We start from the raw sequence: 17779 nt of genomic DNA on the forward strand, positions 1-17779 counted from the left end.
GTGTACGGTTTGCTAAGACCCTTGGTAAAGCGCAGTATTAGGGTGGGAGTTACCCGATTTTCCAGGTGTTGTGTGTCTCAATTTCCCTTGGCTAGGAAAAGGAATTCCCTTCCCCCTTTTGCTTCCCAGGTGAGGCGATGCCTCGCCCTGCTTCAGCTCTCGCTGGTCGGGCTGCACCCGCGGACCAGCATCAACTGTCCAACACACCCCAGTGAGATGAACTTGGTACCTCAGTTGAAAATCCAGAAATCGCCGGGCGCGGTGGCTCAAGCCTGTAATCCCAGCACTTTGGGAGGCCGAGACGGGCGGATCATGAGGTCAGGAGATCGAGACCATCCTGGATAACCCAGTGAAACCCCGTCTCTACTAAAAAATACAAAAAAAAAATTAGCCGGGCGTGGTGGCGGGCGCCTGTAGTCCCAGCTACGCGGGAGGCTGAGGCAGGAGAATGGCGTGAACCCGGGAGGCGGAGCTTGCAGTGAGCCGAGATCCGGCCACTGTACTCCAGCCTGGGCGACAGAGCCAGACTCCGTCTCAAAAAAAAAAAAAAAAAAAAAAAAAGAAAATCCAGAAATCACCCTTCTGTGTCGCTCATGCTGGGAGCTGGAGGCTGGAGCTGTTCCTATTCGGTCATCTTGGGTGCCACACCCATTTATTGTTTAATTAATTTTGTTTCTTTGTTTTGAAGATGATGGGACAACACCTGAGAGGATAGCACAAATAACAGGACCTCCAGACCGATGTCAACATGCTGCAGAAATTATTACAGACCTTCTTCGAAGTGTTCAGGTTTGATAGAAAGTTAACATTTTCATTTTTTGTTTTTATGGAAAAATATTTTCCTTCATGAAATCTGAAGTTTCCTCTATATCAGAGTCTGCTTGATGATGCTTTATTAATGGAGAAAGTTTAAATTGTTTTAAGGTAAAGATCTTGGAGCAGGAAGAACTACTACCTTAAGTGCTACCTTATTTACTCTTTAATTTAAAAAAATGTTATTACTTATGATTATTTGGGCCAGTTCATCTCTACATTTATGGTTCAGGTATTTGAGAGCTGGGAAAAATAGACATAATAATTTTATTATGAAAAAAAGTATTTCTGTGCTGATTTTTTTCCTTCTTGTCTATTCCTCTCTATAGGCTGGTAATCCTGGTGGACCTGGACCTGGTGGTCGAGGAAGAGGTAGAGGTCAAGGCAACTGGAACATGGGACCACCTGGTGGACTACAGGAATTTAATTTTATTGTGCCAACTGGGAAAACTGGATTAATAATAGGAAAAGGCAATGTATTTTAAACTCTTAATGTTTAACACATTATTCATTTTTCTGGACACTATTTCTGTTGCTGTTGTAAACAAGTGGCAATGCTTTTTCTCTGGCTGTGTTTTAGTAGAAAAGCATTCTTATGTTAATACGTAACAAGTAAAACATAAATGAAGGATCTAATGTATATTTATAAAAAGAGCAGGATTTTAATCTTACTAGCTTCTAGAGAAAGTGAACTAAGATAATTATTAGCATAAGAAAGGTCTTTTGACCCAAAAAGTTGTTTGAGTGTTTTTGTTTGTGCATTTTGGTTTTTCCCGACTCATATTTTAAAAATTTGAATATTTATAAGTGTATTAGTTTATATTTATACTGCTTTTAAAAGCAGTTTATTCAAATATTTTATTATAATCACATTAAGGTTAAGTTTAAACATACTAAGTAAATGTAAATGTATTTTAAGAGAAGCATGAAATGCTTCCTAAAATTTGATTTAAAGTGTAGAATATTAAATGAAAAATCTTAATACAATACTGTCAAGTAGAATACTGACTGACCAAACCATGTTTTTAATGGCCCATTTAATTGTGACCATTTTCTTCTAAATAACTTCTAGTATACCCTTGAAACCTTTAGAGAAATTACTGTCTTTTATTTTAGGAGGTGAAACCATAAAAAGCATAAGCCAACAGTCTGGTGCAAGAATAGAGCTTCAGAGAAATCCTCCACCAAATGCAGATCCTAATATGAAGTTATTTACAATTCGTGGCACTCCACAACAGATAGATTATGCTCGGCAACTCATAGAAGAAAAGATTGGTGTGAGTATACTTTAAACTTTTAATTTATAGTGTAGACCCTTAGATTGTAGTTAAATTAAGACGTTTATTCAAATACATCAAAGGAAAACATATAATTACTAGTCTGTATTTATAGATTTCATGATACCTATAATAGATACAATGTGAAGATTTTCCAGCAATGAAAATAACCTAATTAAATGTGCAGTTACAGGTTTTGAGAACAACCTTACGTTTGAGTGTGGATAGATAGGAGGGTGCAGGCATCATATTAGTGTTATTGTAGGATTGTGGAACATACTTGAAGGACACAGTTAATGGGAATTCATTATTTATTAAGATTTTACTATACTGAACCCCAGCAAGGCAAACAAGATAAATCAGATGCATCTTCCGCTCTGCAGTAGAAATTCGTAAATCCTAGCTTTTGGACTGGCTCACAAATCATCTGGGGGTTTTAAAATGTAGACTATTTGGGTGCTTCCAACTCCTACACATAATATACAGAGACAGACCTGACTCAAAATGTCTGGGATAGGGCCCAGCATCTGATTTTACACAGATGTTTGGGTTTTTTTCTCCAGAAAAGTTTTCTGTTAGAACAAAAAGTATAAAAAGCTTTGACTGCTTTTTTGTAAATGAGGCAGATGGTGTCTTACTGGAGTTTTTAACACAAAGTGTGCAGGGAGCATCTTAAATTATTAATCAGAATTTCCTAGGAAAAATTAGTTTTGGTGTTTGCCATGCTGTGAATGGAGTGCATGCAAAACAAGGTTGACACTGTTTTCTGTGTACTTGGGAAGACAAAAATAGATGTACTAAAGATGCTTAAGGAACATCTTATAAAATGTACACAAACATTGTAAGTTCTGTTGTATGGATAGTTTAATTGTTCAAAAAATGAAGATGTTTGTGGAGTAATGATAGGAGGTTGATGCCATAGCAAAAAAAAATGAATAGCACATCTTGGTTTTTGATTTTACAGTATTAGCCTTACATGCATGGATCAGGATTTCTGTTGGATTCATGGTAAAACAAGATAGATTGTTTTAGAGAAGCAATTTGGTGTGGTGATTAAGAGCACGGACTCTTTTCTCTGAATCATTTACTGGGTCTGTGACCTTGGAGAAGTTGCTCAGGCTTTTCTGTGCCTTGGTTTCCTCCTATAAAATGAGGATAATTGTATCTATTTCATAGAGTTGTAGGGATTAAATGAACGTTCACCTGTGTGTCACTTAAAAGAATGCCTGGCACATAGCCCTAAAAAATGTTGCTACTTTTTCAGTATTATTTTTACTATTTGGAAAGAATAGATAATGGATAATAAGTGAGAGATGACAGCAATTGGAGACTTAAAGAGACAAGTTAATAAAAATAACTTTAAAGGTCATGAAGTTTAGTTTCCCTATTTTGCAGTGAGAAATTTACAACAAAATATAGTGTTACCATTTTGTCCAGCATGTCGCCTGGTTGTGTTAACTACTCAGAAGGAGCATTTTAGGACAGTTAAGTGTAATGTCTTTGTTGGCTTAACAAAACAGAAATCAGTTAAGCATTATTAATTATGATGTGGCATGCATGCATGATAAGGATATAAAATATCCTGATTTATTGAAGGACTTAAAAAGGGAATGTTTGTGCTGTTTAGAATTATGATACATGAAAGGCCAAAAAGGATATAAATTATTGATCTGAATGGGGTTTCAGTGACAGAAATAGGTTGCGAGGTGGAGTTTGGTTTAATAGTGAACCAACTAGCTGTTAACATTATCAATGAAGTGTTCAGAAGACAATTGATGATATAGGACCCAAGCAGTTTGGGAATATATTGTCAAGATGGTTGTCTTATGTTAGGCAAGTAGATGTAGAGAGAAGAGCTGAAGATAAAGACCTGATTTCTGTGATTAAGATGAAAAAAGATAGTAAAAGAAAGAATTATAAAAGGAAAGGGATCTACTGCTGTCGCAGACAAGCTAAAGAAAATTTAATTGCTAATTTTAATTTAATTTAAATTGCATTTAATTGCTACCGCTATTGATTTTAGTAAATTTCACATGTCTCGTCATTATGGCAGATAAAATCGTTTTTGCAAAATGAATGAGGAAAGGAAGGAAAACCTAAAATTTGTTGTTTGTGACTATAAGAGGGTAGAAATGGAAGATTATTTGTCCATAGAGTTGGTTTGCTGATTTTTCTATGTCTTCCTTTTTTTTTTTTTGTAGGGCCCAGTAAATCCTTTAGGGCCACCTGTACCCCATGGGCCCCATGGCGTCCCAGGCCCCCATGGACCTCCTGGGCCTCCAGGGCCTGGAACTCCAATGGGACCATATAACCCTGCACCTTATAATCCTGGACCACCAGGCCCAGCTCCTCAGTAAGTATTGGGTTTAGTTCTGGGCTTTCCCCCAAAGATTCTAGTTTTTGGACTACATTTTTATACTGAATTTTCTTCTCAGTGGTCCTCCAGCCCCATACGCTCCCCAGGGATGGGGAAATGCATATCCACACTGGCAGCAGCAGGCTCCTCCTGATCCAGGTAAAAAGATGCTTATCATTTGTGTGTTAGCTGTATTGTTTTTCACTCGTGTTACATTATTAAATTTTCTAGTGTTGATTCTACATTTGTATGCCTCACCTTCACTCACTCTACTCTTTCAACAGCGTTAGGCACTGCCTCTACCCCAGTGTATATAGAACTGACATGAATATGATCTCTGCTTTTATGAAATTCCTTTCAGCTTGCATTTGGCTTTCTTATGAGTCGATATAGCAGAATGATAAAAACTAAAAGCTGCAGGAAAGAGCACAGTGTCATAGATTTTGGATCTATGGACTATTTTGGACCAGTGCTATCAAATATGTAGTGTGTTAATTGTGACATTATCTATGAAAAAATAGTTTTTACTTATTTAGAAAATTATGGGATGGGGCCGGGCACTGAGGCTCACGTCTGTAATCCCACCTGTTCAGAAGTCGAGGCTGAGGCTTGAGACCAGCCTAGGCAACGTGGCAAGACCCATCTCTAAAAAAATTTGTTTTAAATTAGCCAGCCAGGGTGGTATGTGTCTGTATTTCTAGCTGCGCAGAAGGCTGAGGGGGGGCGGGGGGATTGCTTGAGGCTAGAAGTTCTAGATTGTATTGAGCTGTGGGCGCACCACTGCACTCCCCTGGGTAACAGAATGGGACCCCATCTCTTAAAAAATATATATATATGTATATATAAAACAGTCTTACAGAGTGTTAAGTATTTGGGCATTAAACTCCCAAATTGTCAAATAAGATACCGGTTCTAGTACTCCTCATAATGACAACTTCATGTGAGTAAAAATCAGGCCTGTATTTAATAACTGCATGCTAAAACCCAAATACATTTAATTATTTTCTATATTCAGATCTGGATTTTCGATATGTATCTATTATATCCTGTACTATTCTGGCGTCTTTCCATACCCTGTAGTTTGCTTTCCATCTTGGTCAAAGAGTCATTCTTTGAAACCAGTTAACATTTATTTATGATCCTTTTTTTTCACCTGCTACCTACCTTTTAGGCCTCTTTCACCAGAGTAGTTTCAAGGAAAATATACTCAATTATGGATTACTTTCTACACATAATATATTTATCCCAAAAAAACTTGAAGTAATTTATGTAAATGAAATTACTTGGTTAATTTCATAGGAAGTGTGCTGTTTGGAATATGATGACACAGCATGATAGTTACCAAATAATCACAACTTCCATTAATTCAAGGAATGACTTGAGTTGTGCTAGGATATAGGTATGCAAAGTTGGGGTTGTATTCTATAGCAAAAGAATGCACTCCCAGCATACCAACACTGATAGAAGGGCTCACAAGGTACAGAATGTAATACTGTAAACACGAATTTTTGGAGAATGAAAGGGCTTTGCTTTTCCTCTTGTTGGCTAATTGGGATGGTATAATTAAGTAATGAGATTGAAGAGTTTGAGTAGGTTAAGAGACAGATTCATACTGGGTAACTTGGATCTGCCAGGATTGTATTTTTGAGCACTACTGGGTGGTTAGCATGATTGAGAAAAAATGATGGGAATAAGAAGTGGAAGTGGTCTTTGTATCACATGTTGAGTTTCCCACTTGGAGTAGTAGTGAAGTCACTACTATAAAAGCTGGTCAGTGAATGTGGTTGCAGCATGGCCTTTGGGCAAGAAGTAACCCATTTAAAACCAGCTGGTTGGCCCCACTCAGATTTATCAAAGGGTTACTGGGTCTCTGGGGTGGATATTGCTTATATTAGACTTAGAATGACGTAACGTTTTAATGTATGAACTAAAATATTTCTTTAAAAAAAGAGTGGTCTGTTACGGATTTATGTAGTGGTCAAGAATTTAGACTTCAGAGTCAAATAGACCTAGATCAGTCCTAGTCCTACAGTTTACTAATGGTGAGATGTCAGGCAAGTTTTTGAACTCCTCTAAGCCTGTTTTCTTATCTATAAATTGATCAATGAATGAATCTTGGGTTGAGTGAATATTTAGTAAATTCTTAGTACATACTAGTTATTTGTGAGACTGGTACTTCAGTATGGTTTACACGTTTGGGTGTAGAAATAACACTTCCTAAAGTCTGTTTTATCTCAAATTCTCTGTCCAGGCATAGTGTAAAGTGAAATACCTAGATTTCTTGATTAATATACAGATAATAGCCGGGCGCCATGGCTAACACCTGTAATCCTAGTACTTTGGGAGACTGAGGCGGGCGGTTCACTTGAGGTCAGGAGTTGGAGACCAGCCTAGCCAACATGGCGAAAACCTGTCTCTACTAAAAATACAAAAATTAGCTGGGTGTGGTGGCGGGTGCCTGTAATGCCAGCTACTTGGGAGGCTAAGACAGGAGAATTGCTTGAGAATCGCTCCACTGCATTCCAGCCTGGGCAACAGAGTGAGACACTTCATCTCAAAAAAAAATAATAAATACCGATAATGACACTATTGAGATATGTAAACATCCAGGATACAAAAGCAGTACATTGGGCAATTGAGAAAAGCTTGGAGGGTGTCCTAATAACACCTTACAATTATATTACCTTGTAGTTTTCTTTTTCTACAAATTCTCACTCCTTTTTCTCAAACTTGACTAACCTTTGTTAAGCAGCTGAGAATTGCTACTGTTCAGAATGAAAGCATAATAGAAAATTTAAAAGTTTTAATTGTATGATATTCCTAGTATAAAGGACAGAATCAAGTTTTTTTGTGGTTTCTAGAAGATTGAGAGGTCTCAAACTGTTTGCACTTCAGTTGATGTGGGAGATGAGTGAGGGTCAGTCAAGTGTAGAGGAAACATAACATAGCTAAAAGCTGAGACATGGGCATAGTGATTTCTGAAAAGTACAAGCACTGTGTTGTGGCTGGAGCTTGGGTGTTAAAGAGATACAAATGAAGGGAGAGGTGAGGCTGAAATGGAAAGGATAAGCTAGGGGATTCAGACTGTTAAAGATGTTGAATGATAGGCTGTACTTAAGCTTTGACCATCCTGAAGATTCTAGAGAATGAAGAATTTCAAGTAGGATGACATCAAGTTTATAACATTCAATGTGAAATAGGATGAAATGTGGCTAATCTTTTTTTTAAGATTTTTATATTTTCTCTTCATTGAAAATAAGGACAAAGTTCATTGTTCTAAAATAATTGTTTCTTTCTTATGCAGGTTAGCCCCTAGAAATGTTTTTCTTAAGTCATCTTCCAGATAGAGCTGTTTGTGCTTGAGGCGAAACCAATTTAGAAAAAAACAAGGGCACAGGATGGTTTGAGACAGAGCATTGGATTTGGAGCCAAAAGACCTTTATTCATATCCCAGTTATGCAACTCAGTAGTTTTTAACCTGGGAAAGTCACTTGGTCTCTGAGCCTTGGTTTTCTTTAATAAAAGCTGATGGTAACAACAAAAATAATAGAAAATATAAAAGTTTTCATGTACTTTTTTTTAATGTTCTAGTTAATTTTGGGAGCTGTATATTTGCCAGAGAGCTGGGGGTGTGTGTGTGTGTGCGCGCGCGCGCTCGTGTGAGAATTACAGACTTCAACATGCAAACCTTGAACTTTCATTTATTCTAGCTAAGGCAGGAACGGATCCAAATTCAGCAGCTTGGGCTGCTTATTATGCTCACTATTATCAACAGCAAGCACAGCCACCACCAGCAGCCCCTGCAGGTGCACCAACTACAACTCAAACTAATGGACAAGGTAACTAAAGAACTTGTATGTGAAAGTCAAAACTTGTGCTTGGAATTATATATGAAGTACATCACTGTATAATACCTAAAATTTCTAACATTATTTAATTATAATTTGAGCAGACTTTTCCTTTTTTAAATTGTTACCTGGAAATAGTTTCAAACTTTCATAAAAGTTATAAGAATACCAGGAGCCACCCATATAACCAGCTGTTAATGTTTTATCCCTTGTTTACTCTAATACCGTCTATATCATACAAGTGTATGGGTGTGTATTTATTTTAAATATCCATTATAATTAGTTCTGAAGGAAACTAATTATATCCAGTATAATTAGTTCTGAAAGAAATCATTTAAGACTAAACTATAGACACAATGTCCTGTTGGGTACTTCTTCAAAAATATATAACCATCATACAGCCCTCCAAATCAGTAAGTCAACATTAATATATTAAGCTCTTTATATCATTATGGATTTCTGATTTTTGCAGTGGGTTATATTTTTTGAATATTTTTATAATTTTGATAATCAGATTATCCTAGATTTGGCCAGTCAGGGAGTATATTCAGGGTGGTGCCTATATCCTTTTGAAATATCTGTCGTTATTTTAAGCACTTCCATACTGTCTGGCACAGTGAGATTGTTATTTTGTGTTTTATGGGCTCCAACCCTTAAGTCAGCTATTTCTTCAAGGAGCTCTGATTCCTTTTAGTAGAGTATGGTAGTTAGAAACGAGGCTTGACTATGCTTGTTGCTACTGAGGTGTAATTGCTTCTAACTTCTTTCAGCAGACAGAACTAGGAAATATATTTACATACATGCATACCTACATACACATGCCAAAAAACACATAAACATTGATATGTGTATATATTTTTTAAAACTATGTTCATATTACGACATTCATTTCAGCATTTTGGGGTTTTCAAGCCTTTTCCTTTTCTGTACTTGTTTACAAATGGTGAGAAACCTGGTATCCTCAGTGTATCTCCTTATTTTACATACATTTACTTATATGTTCGACATAACCAGTCTTCCAAACAGGTTGGTTTTCTTTTCTGTCCACCACCTCTGTACCCCCAGTACCTTCTATCTTTGGCACCAGTAGGGATGCCACCACCACATAGTACCTTCCTCCTACCCCTCACTGTCACATTGCAGGCCCCTGCCAGCTCCTGCACCCAAGGAAACAGCTAAAATTGCCTTTTAAAAACTTTAATTCTGTTTTTCTGTTTTGTTTTGTTTTGTTTTGCTTGATCAAGGAGATCAGCAGAATCCAGCCCCAGCTGGACAGGTTGATTATACCAAGGCTTGGGAAGAGTACTACAAGAAAATGGGTATGTTTTATACATTTCTTGAAAATACATACTTAATTAAATTGAAACACAAGGTATTCTCTTCAGAAAGAGAATAATTGAATAAAATCACTGGACTCGTAAACATACCAAGACAGTTGCAAATTATAGTTTTTAAATTTGTGGTTATATAGCAAGGAAATATTTTTCTTTCTAATTGCATTTGTCAACCAGTTATTAATTGAAACTAGAAATTTCCTCACTGGCACATACAGTATTAACATTACTATACTTTTGACAATGACAGTTATATATATTAGTCTGAGTGACATAAGGTTAAATTTTAATGTGTCAGGTGAAAATGGATTGTGTGTGATACCATTATTTTTGCTGCAAGATAAGCAGGTAAGAAGTAATCTGTAGTGAGGGAAAGTAACTAAGTGATGGAACCAGAATCTGGCTTCCAAGAGGGTCTGAGTCCCAAGCTTGTCTCCCAAATTTGTCTCTTTAGGGACCATTTGGAACCTGGTACTATACTTCTGGACAAATCACTATGTTTCAACTGCTTTTGCTCTTTAAAAATTATTACATACCACAGCTAGATGTCACAAACGAAAACTAAATTGGTAAGCTTGGTTATCTTTCACTAGCAGAAAAAGAATCTATAGGTGGTAGTTTTGTCATAAGAGATCGGTCTACTTGGGATTCTCAGTGTAAGTTTCAATGTTTTCTTTGCCAAAGAATGTTTCTCATTCTCCGCAGAAAGAAAAATTTCCAGAAGGGTGATGATTTTAATCTTCTAGGTGTAAAATTATATATACTTGATGATAAAGATGTTCTGCACAACTGGTTTCTTTTTAAAGAAAGAAAAAAATTGTTTTTCCTCATAGAGTGGCTTCCTAGGAGAGTCATATTCCATCTATTTCTGAGACTATAACAGATTAATATATGTTTTTGTGACGTAGCTTAGGCAGATCTACAGTAGCTGAAATTCCGCAAAAAGAAACTTTTAACTTAAAAACAGCATACTCTGATTAAGGTTGGTTACATAATATATTTTCTGAACAGGGATCTTTTTTAGAATGAATAGGGATGCTATTAATAATCATGTCCTGCCGGGCGCGGTGGCTCACGCCTGTAATCCCAGCACTTTGGGAGGCCGAGGCGGGCGGATCACAAGGTCAGGAGATGGAGACCATCCTGGCTAACACGGTGAAACCCCGTCTCTACTAAAAATACAAAAAAATTAACCGGGCGCGATGGCGGGCGCCTGTAGTCCCAGCTATTCAGGAGGCTGAGGCAGGAGAATGGCGGGATCCCAGGAGGCGGAGCTTGCAGTGAGCCGAGATCGCGCCATTGCACTCCAGCCTGGGGGACACAGCGAGACTCCGTCTCAAAAAAAAAATAATCATGTCCTGACAACATTGTGGTCAGGACCTGTAATCAACTTAACTTCAGTGAAATAGCGTCACCATTTTAAAAGACTTGAGCATGAGCCACATGCAGTAGCACACACTGTAGTCCCAGCTGCTAGAGAGGCTAAGGTAGAAGGATCCCTTGAACACAGGGGATTGAGGCCAGCCTTGGCATCACAGTGAGACCTGATCACATGTTTGGGTTAAAAATCTTCAACTTCTATTTTCTCAATGGGTAATGTTCCCTAGATATGGTCCCTAGTTATTAAGTTATTAAGTAGATAAAAATAAAGGCTTGTTAATGGATTTAGCTAATTACTGAGGAATGAGTTTGACTTCTGTGCTTTATTTTACCTTATTGATTATTTGTAATATGGCCGTTAATACATTTACTGTTTAGTCTTTTATGTTTTACTTTTTTATGTTTTACTCAAAATGAGTGGGTGGGTTGAATTCTGATTTTTATTGTTAAGGGAAGAAATTCTAATTTTCATTGTTAAGGGAAGAAATTGTCTTTATTGTCTTTAATTTTTTTTTTCACCATTTCCCTGCCAGTTAGAGATACTATGCTATACTGTCTTAAATCCTCTGTAGGAAAACATGGCATAGAAATAATTAAATAATAATACTGCATGACTAAAGAACCTCCTTACCCCACCTTTTCTATCATTTTTCTGTAGTACCACAATAATCACCTGTTAATTTTATTTATTTATTTGAGAGGGAGTCTCACTCTCGCCTAGGCTGGAGTGCAGTGGCATGATCTCAGCTCACTGCAACCTCCGCCTCCCAGGTTCAAGCAATTCTCCTGCCTCAGCCTCCCGAGTAGCTGGGCTTACAGGCGCCCGCTACCACGTCTGGCTAATTTTTTTGTATTTTTAGTAGATACAGGGTTTCATCATGTTGGCCAGGCTGGTCTCAAACTCCTGACTTCAGGTGATCCACCTGCCTCAGCCTGCCAAAGTGTTGGGATTACAGGCGTGAGCCACCACACCTAGCCTCACCTGTTAATTTTATGAGCAAAATAGATTAGTTGAAAACAGATGTAGGTTAAGTTTTCCAAAATTAGCTTTATATTTTAAAACAATTCTAAATTCCCCAGGATAACACCAAACTAAGATTTTTTTTTTTTTTTTTTTTTTTTTTTTTTTTGACATGGAACCTCTGCCTGTCGCCCAGGCTGGAGTGCAGTGGCACAATCTCGGCTCACTGCAGCATCCACCTCTCAGGTTCAAGCAATTCTTCTGCCTCAGCCTCCCAAGTAGAGAAAATCTTGATGAGATTTCAGAGAGTTATAAGGAATGGCAGCAATCTAAAGATGGGTATTTTTAAAGCTAGAATAGAAGGATTTTTTATAAGAGACTCTTAAGAGAACAAGCAGGGTTTCAAAGTAGAAAGGAGTAATTCTTTTTTGGAGAAGTGAAGACATTTGAGAAAAGTTTGACTTAAGGAAGGCCCTTACAATAAGGACTGATGTAGTAGACTCTGAACCCTTAAGAATCTGGTACCTTAAGCCTAAAGGAGGGTAGAGTGAGACTTGTAGGAAAGGTACAAGTATATAGGAAGACAACTGAGTGTGAAAATCTATTCAAGCAAGGCTGACTCTTAGGCTATAATAAAATCTTACAGGCTAACTGTAGAGCAAGTCTTTTATCTTTTGGATGAAAGAAATGTAAGGCTAAACTTTATAGATTATAATTATAAAACTATAATAAATATTAGATAATGTTCTACTGAAGTGTAAACTCAACTGTCTTGAATCAAACAGTAACTAAGCCATGATCACACCACTACCACTGTGTTCCAGCCTAGGTGACAGAGCAAGACCCTGTCTCAAAACAAAATCCAATAACTAAAGAGAATAATAAGGGGAGCAAGGTAAGGCAGTACATGTCTGAAAGGGCAAGGAAAGAGTTCTTTAAAGTCTAAAGTGTTTACTATTAGCTTTCCACAGGGATATAGGAGTTTGCAGAGGTTGTAGTTTTTTAAGGGAACATTGATGGAATTTTCTTGATGAATATGCCTGTTTCTACCATCTTACATCTAAAATGAGTAACTCTCACAGTGGGTTTAAAACCTGAAGAATATTGATTGCTACCTTGATCAGGTTTGGTTTCAAGTGTGCAGCTTGTAAGAGAAAACGTGTGGTTTTATTGCTGTTGTTACACCAGAGTATTTGGCAGTTTTTTAAATATTGAAACCTGTTTCAGATTTGCTTGAATTGTGTCTTGTAAGAGGCAAATGTTCCTGTTTGATTAACAGTTCTTTATAGAAGACAGGAAAATATGAGAATTTTTAATAGTCTATGAGAGTTCTCTGTTACCCAAGAAAAGAGGGTTTGTTTCATGCATTTTTAAAGAATCATAAATCTTAAATTCTTTCACTCAGTTGCTTTGATTCTGTCACCTATTTTACAATGGTGATGGACAGGTTTCTGAAACTAGGAAATTGGCCTTGTTGGCAACATCATACAAACATAAAAACAGCTTCCTATACGTCCATGCTCCAGTACTTTTGTCTGTGGTAATTGTTTCACAAAGCCAAGTGAGTTACAAACGAAATAAAATAGTGCTTAAGTAAAGCATCTGAATAGGAAAACACATCTCTCTTCTCAATTTTTTATTTAGAAAATTATATACCTTCAGAAATTGGGGAAATTAGGTACCACTCAGCTTCATTCATCATTTTTTTAAAGTTTGCTGTATGTGCTTTATATGTACGTTTTTCTGTATGAACCATTTCAATGTAAGTTGCAGACAAGACAGTTGGCTCTAAAGAAACTCAATGTCTGGACACAGTGATTCACGCCTGTAATCCCAGGACTTTTGGGAGACCAAGGCAGGTGGATCACTTTAGCCCAGGAGTTAAAGACCAGCCTGGACAACGCGGCAAAACCCCATCTCTGCAAAAAAAGAGAAAAATGTCAGCTAGGCATGGTGGGCTTGTAGTCCCAGCTACTCTAGAGGCAGAAGTGGGAGGATCATCTGAGCCGTGGGAGGTCGAGGCTGCAGCGAGCCATGAATGCACCGCTGCACTCCAGCCTGGGTGGCATAGTGAGACCCTGTCTGAAAATAAATACCCTCAATAGTATCACAAAAATACAGACTATATTTAAATTTCCATAGTTGTCAGGAATATGTCTTTCGTCGTCTGTGTGTTTTGTTAAATTCAGAGTGCATTCAAAGATTCGTGCATTGCATTTCATTGTTATATTTCTTTAGTCTCTTAATTCAGCAAAGTCATCTCATTTGGAAAAAGACCTGATCGTGAAAGCTGAGTTATGTGTTTCATTGATCTTGTTCTTTATTCCTTGTCACGTTACTTTTAATACCATTGTGTTGTAATTGGAATAAATTATTGATACTTTTAACATCTTACTACTAATCTCTGTGTGTGTGTACATGTACATGTACATACACTTTATAGGTTACTAATCAGGAAAAAGTCTTGGCTAGGTCTTAAAATAATAAAATCTTTAAATCATTGCAATTAAGTGGGTTTTTTTGTTTTTAATTCTGGAATCCAATCAAGATTATGCCTAAATCTTTACCTTCCTTAGCTAAAGCAGTGTGGATTTGGGGTTGATTTTGTTTTTTTACTAATAATGACGCTCTAGAACTAAACATTATGATTAATTATAAGGCAAAAAGAAAATAAAGAGCGTTTTTTTTTTTTATTTTAGAGTAGTTTCCTGACACTACTAATGAATATTTTAAATAAAACAGGAGTAATTCTGACCCTCTGTGCTTTTGTCTTATGATTGTAATTTAATATTAAAATTTAGGGGGTTTTCTTTAGGTCAACAAGGGCAGACACAAGATTATTCAAAGGCTTGGGAGGAATATTACAAGAAGCAAGGTATTGTTTTTACTGGAAATGAGGTGTTGGACTTTTAATTGTGGTTACAGCAACAAAATTCTTTTTTTTTTTTTTTTTTTCAAAGGTCAAGCAGTTCCTGCTCCGACTGGGGCTCCTCCAGGTGGTCAGCCAGATTATAGTGCAGCCTGGGCTGAGTATTATAGACAACAAGCAGCCTATTATGCCCAGACAAGTCCCCAGGGAATGCCACAGCATCCTCCAGCACCTCAGGTATAATGTAATTGCTAATTTGTTGATTTCTACTCCAGTCTGTTTTCTGCATGTTTACTGTTTGTCTGTTTGGGAGTGTTTGCCTTTTAAATTTTTATCTGGCAAAGTATAACTATTTAAATGAAGTACTACGGTGTATTGTTTGGGTTTTTTTGTTTGTTTTTTATAATGTTTTCCGGCATCTGAGTGCTGAATATTTCTGCAATGCCTTTGATTTTAAAAATAAATTTTCTTCCCCCAGGGATTTGCAAATCATGCAAGAAGCTACCACCATTTATATTAACCAGTTTTTCTTTCTTAAAGGATTCACTCCTGAATTAGCTCCATTTCAAGGATTTTCTTTAACTTTTTGTGTATTTCTTATGTATCTCTTCTGCACAGGGCCAATAATAAGAAGTGGACAATACAGTATTTGCTTCATTGTGTGGGGGAAAAAAACCTTTGTTAAATATATGGATGCAGACGACTTGATGAAGATCTTAATTTTGTTTTTGGTTTAAAATAGTGTTTTTTTTTGTTTTTTTTTTTTTGTTTTTTTTTTTTTTGCAAATGTACAAAATATCTATCACTACTGATAGGAGGTTAATATTTCTGTGTAGAAATGAAAATTGGTTTGTTTTTAGTATTTAGTGTAGATGTACACATTCCAGCAAATGTATTTGCAATTATGTGGTTGATGCTTTGTGATATAAATGTACTTTTTCAATGTATACTTTCACTTTTAAAATGCCTGTTTTGTGCTTTACAATAAATGATATGAAACCTCCTGTGTCGGTAAGTTGGATATGTGGGTATTTAAAGGATTCATATTTCTTAGCAATGATAAATTAAGATACATATACACAAATATATAAGCTTTCCCCATGAAATATTGAGTTTTTAAACACTGGCATGTTTTTCCCCCCTTGCAGTATAGTGGTAGATTGGAGGATCTTTTCCATTTATTGTATTTGGCTCTTTCAGCACAAGTAATCCTGGTATCTTCATTTTTTTTCCTTCTGTTTGATTAAAAACTGCATGTGTGTACAATGATCTTCTGGCATACTTCCATTGCATTAACAGTGAAATTTCCTTTTTATACATGACCACTGTTTCAGACCTGTACTGCTGCTATAACAGTTAACCTTTCTGTTCTTAATTTGATAATACTTGATTTCCAAGACTGTTTCGGCATAACTAATTTTAAACAGTTTTCAGATAGTGAATATGAGTAGTCTAATAAGAACAGTTTTTTTTCCATGTAAAGCAACTCTTTCAATGTATATAATAGTGTGTTTCTTTCTAAATTTAGGATAGAAAAGTGAATAGTGTGCAAAAAGTATAGCTACATTGCATCTGCCATTGAAACATAAATGGGGTATGGAAACGTTCAAGCTTTTTTTTTTTCTTTAAGCAGTATAGATAAGCTTTGTTTTGTAAATGCACAAGTCCAATCATTGAATCAACTTAATTTTTTTATGTACTTGAAGTCATTTTATTACTCTTTAACACTCATGCTGAAGTTCTGATATTTTGTTGAAATCCATTGTTTTACTCTTTGCATATTTGTTGGCTCTTTGCATATTAATATATTAGACTACATGCAAATACAGTCTGTCTTGCCATTGTCTGTTGAAGTGCAGGTTTGATCCAGCCAGTATAGAACTAGCTCTGTAGGGGTGAGGAGGACTGTGCTGTGTATCATCCTTGATTGTGTTCCTTCAAGGAGCATTGCACTGTAAGTACATCAGAATGACAAATTGATGAACTGCAACAGTATCTTTTTGTCAATGTTCCACATAATGCAAATGCCATACTTTGTGTGAATATTATGTTGGAATACAGTGCTGATATCTTGGAAAACCATAACTGCTTCTTAATTTAACATAGAATAATACATAGTTCTGTATTTTTTTTAAAGTGAGCTTAATGGGTAAGTATTTTTTATATGCTTTAGCTATAGCTAAAGAAAACTGATACTTAACAAAGTTGAATAGTATTATTCACTGGTGCTCCTGAAATATTGTTTTTCAGTGTAAAATATGCATATATTCTATATTTAATATGAAAGTCTTGAAATGTATCAGAAGGGGATTTCAGTTTGCAAATAATGAGCAATGTAGCAATTTTAACACATTTCATAAATATATATTTTGTCATTTGTGGGGAGCACCATTTGTTGTTTTGAATATACTTTAAAGGAAGAGGTACAAGGACATAAATGTTGAGATTACCTACAGGATGGAAATAGCAGTACAGTTCATTATAGATATTTTGAAATGTTTTTGATTGTTTTATATAACCTAGAGTGACTTCCCTTACCCTTATTTAGATCTGGATATATAGTTCTAGTTTGAAGTTTAATAGTTAAGGAGTTAGCTATTTGTTATCTTTAAGAGTAGGGTATTGACGTGAGCAATTGCAGTATTTTGCATGATACTGTTTTATAGATGACCTTTTAGGAAAGTGGTGCATTTATTAATTGAACTGAAGAAGTAGTTCAGTTGAATTCAGTATCATAACTCACAAATTGGAGGCTGTTGATTTTGATTCATTTAAGGTTTAAAATCTTTATTAATTGCAAACAGTGCAATTATTTATACTTCACAGTGCCTTCCCAGACCTTCCACCTTAGGTTCTGCTGCAAAAAGCACCAGGTAAGCACAACCTAAGGACATATATAAATAAATATTTCAGTACATTAATGTTGTCCCTGTGAGGTTTT

The 17779-nt window shown here is 36.3% G+C and overlaps 1 protein-coding gene across 10 annotated transcripts in view; it reads left to right on the top strand.

Annotated features, from left to right (window-relative positions):
* Positions 1-17779, top strand: part of FUBP1 (far upstream element binding protein 1) — a 39923-nt gene that overhangs the window by 19758 nt on the left and 2386 nt on the right. For 2 of the 10 annotated variants that reach the window (XR_003722041.2, XR_003722046.2), the window contains exons 12-21: positions 689-789; positions 1143-1284; positions 1930-2090; positions 4292-4443; positions 4526-4605; positions 8157-8285; positions 9539-9613; positions 14930-15075; positions 16693-16792; positions 17665-17711. Coding sequence is in view for 6 of the 10 variants with exons in the window: in XM_077953632.1 (XP_077809758.1) it covers positions 689-789; positions 1143-1284; positions 1930-2090; positions 4292-4443; positions 4526-4605; positions 8157-8285; positions 9539-9613; positions 14930-15075; positions 17665-17711 (1033 nt within the window). In the remaining 4 variants the exon portion in view is untranslated. Of the gene's footprint in view, positions 1-688; positions 790-1142; positions 1285-1929; positions 2091-4291; positions 4444-4525; positions 4606-8156; positions 8286-9538; positions 9614-14929; positions 15076-15456; positions 15843-16692; positions 16918-17664; positions 17712-17779 lie in introns of those variants that run through there. The other 8 variants (XR_013400900.1, XR_013400906.1, XM_077953632.1 and 5 more) reach the window with 5 other exon arrangements.

Source organism: Macaca mulatta, chromosome 1, assembly GCF_049350105.2.
Source record: "Macaca mulatta isolate MMU2019108-1 chromosome 1, T2T-MMU8v2.0, whole genome shotgun sequence".
In the NCBI taxonomy this organism is placed as follows: domain Eukaryota; kingdom Metazoa; phylum Chordata; class Mammalia; order Primates; family Cercopithecidae; genus Macaca; species Macaca mulatta.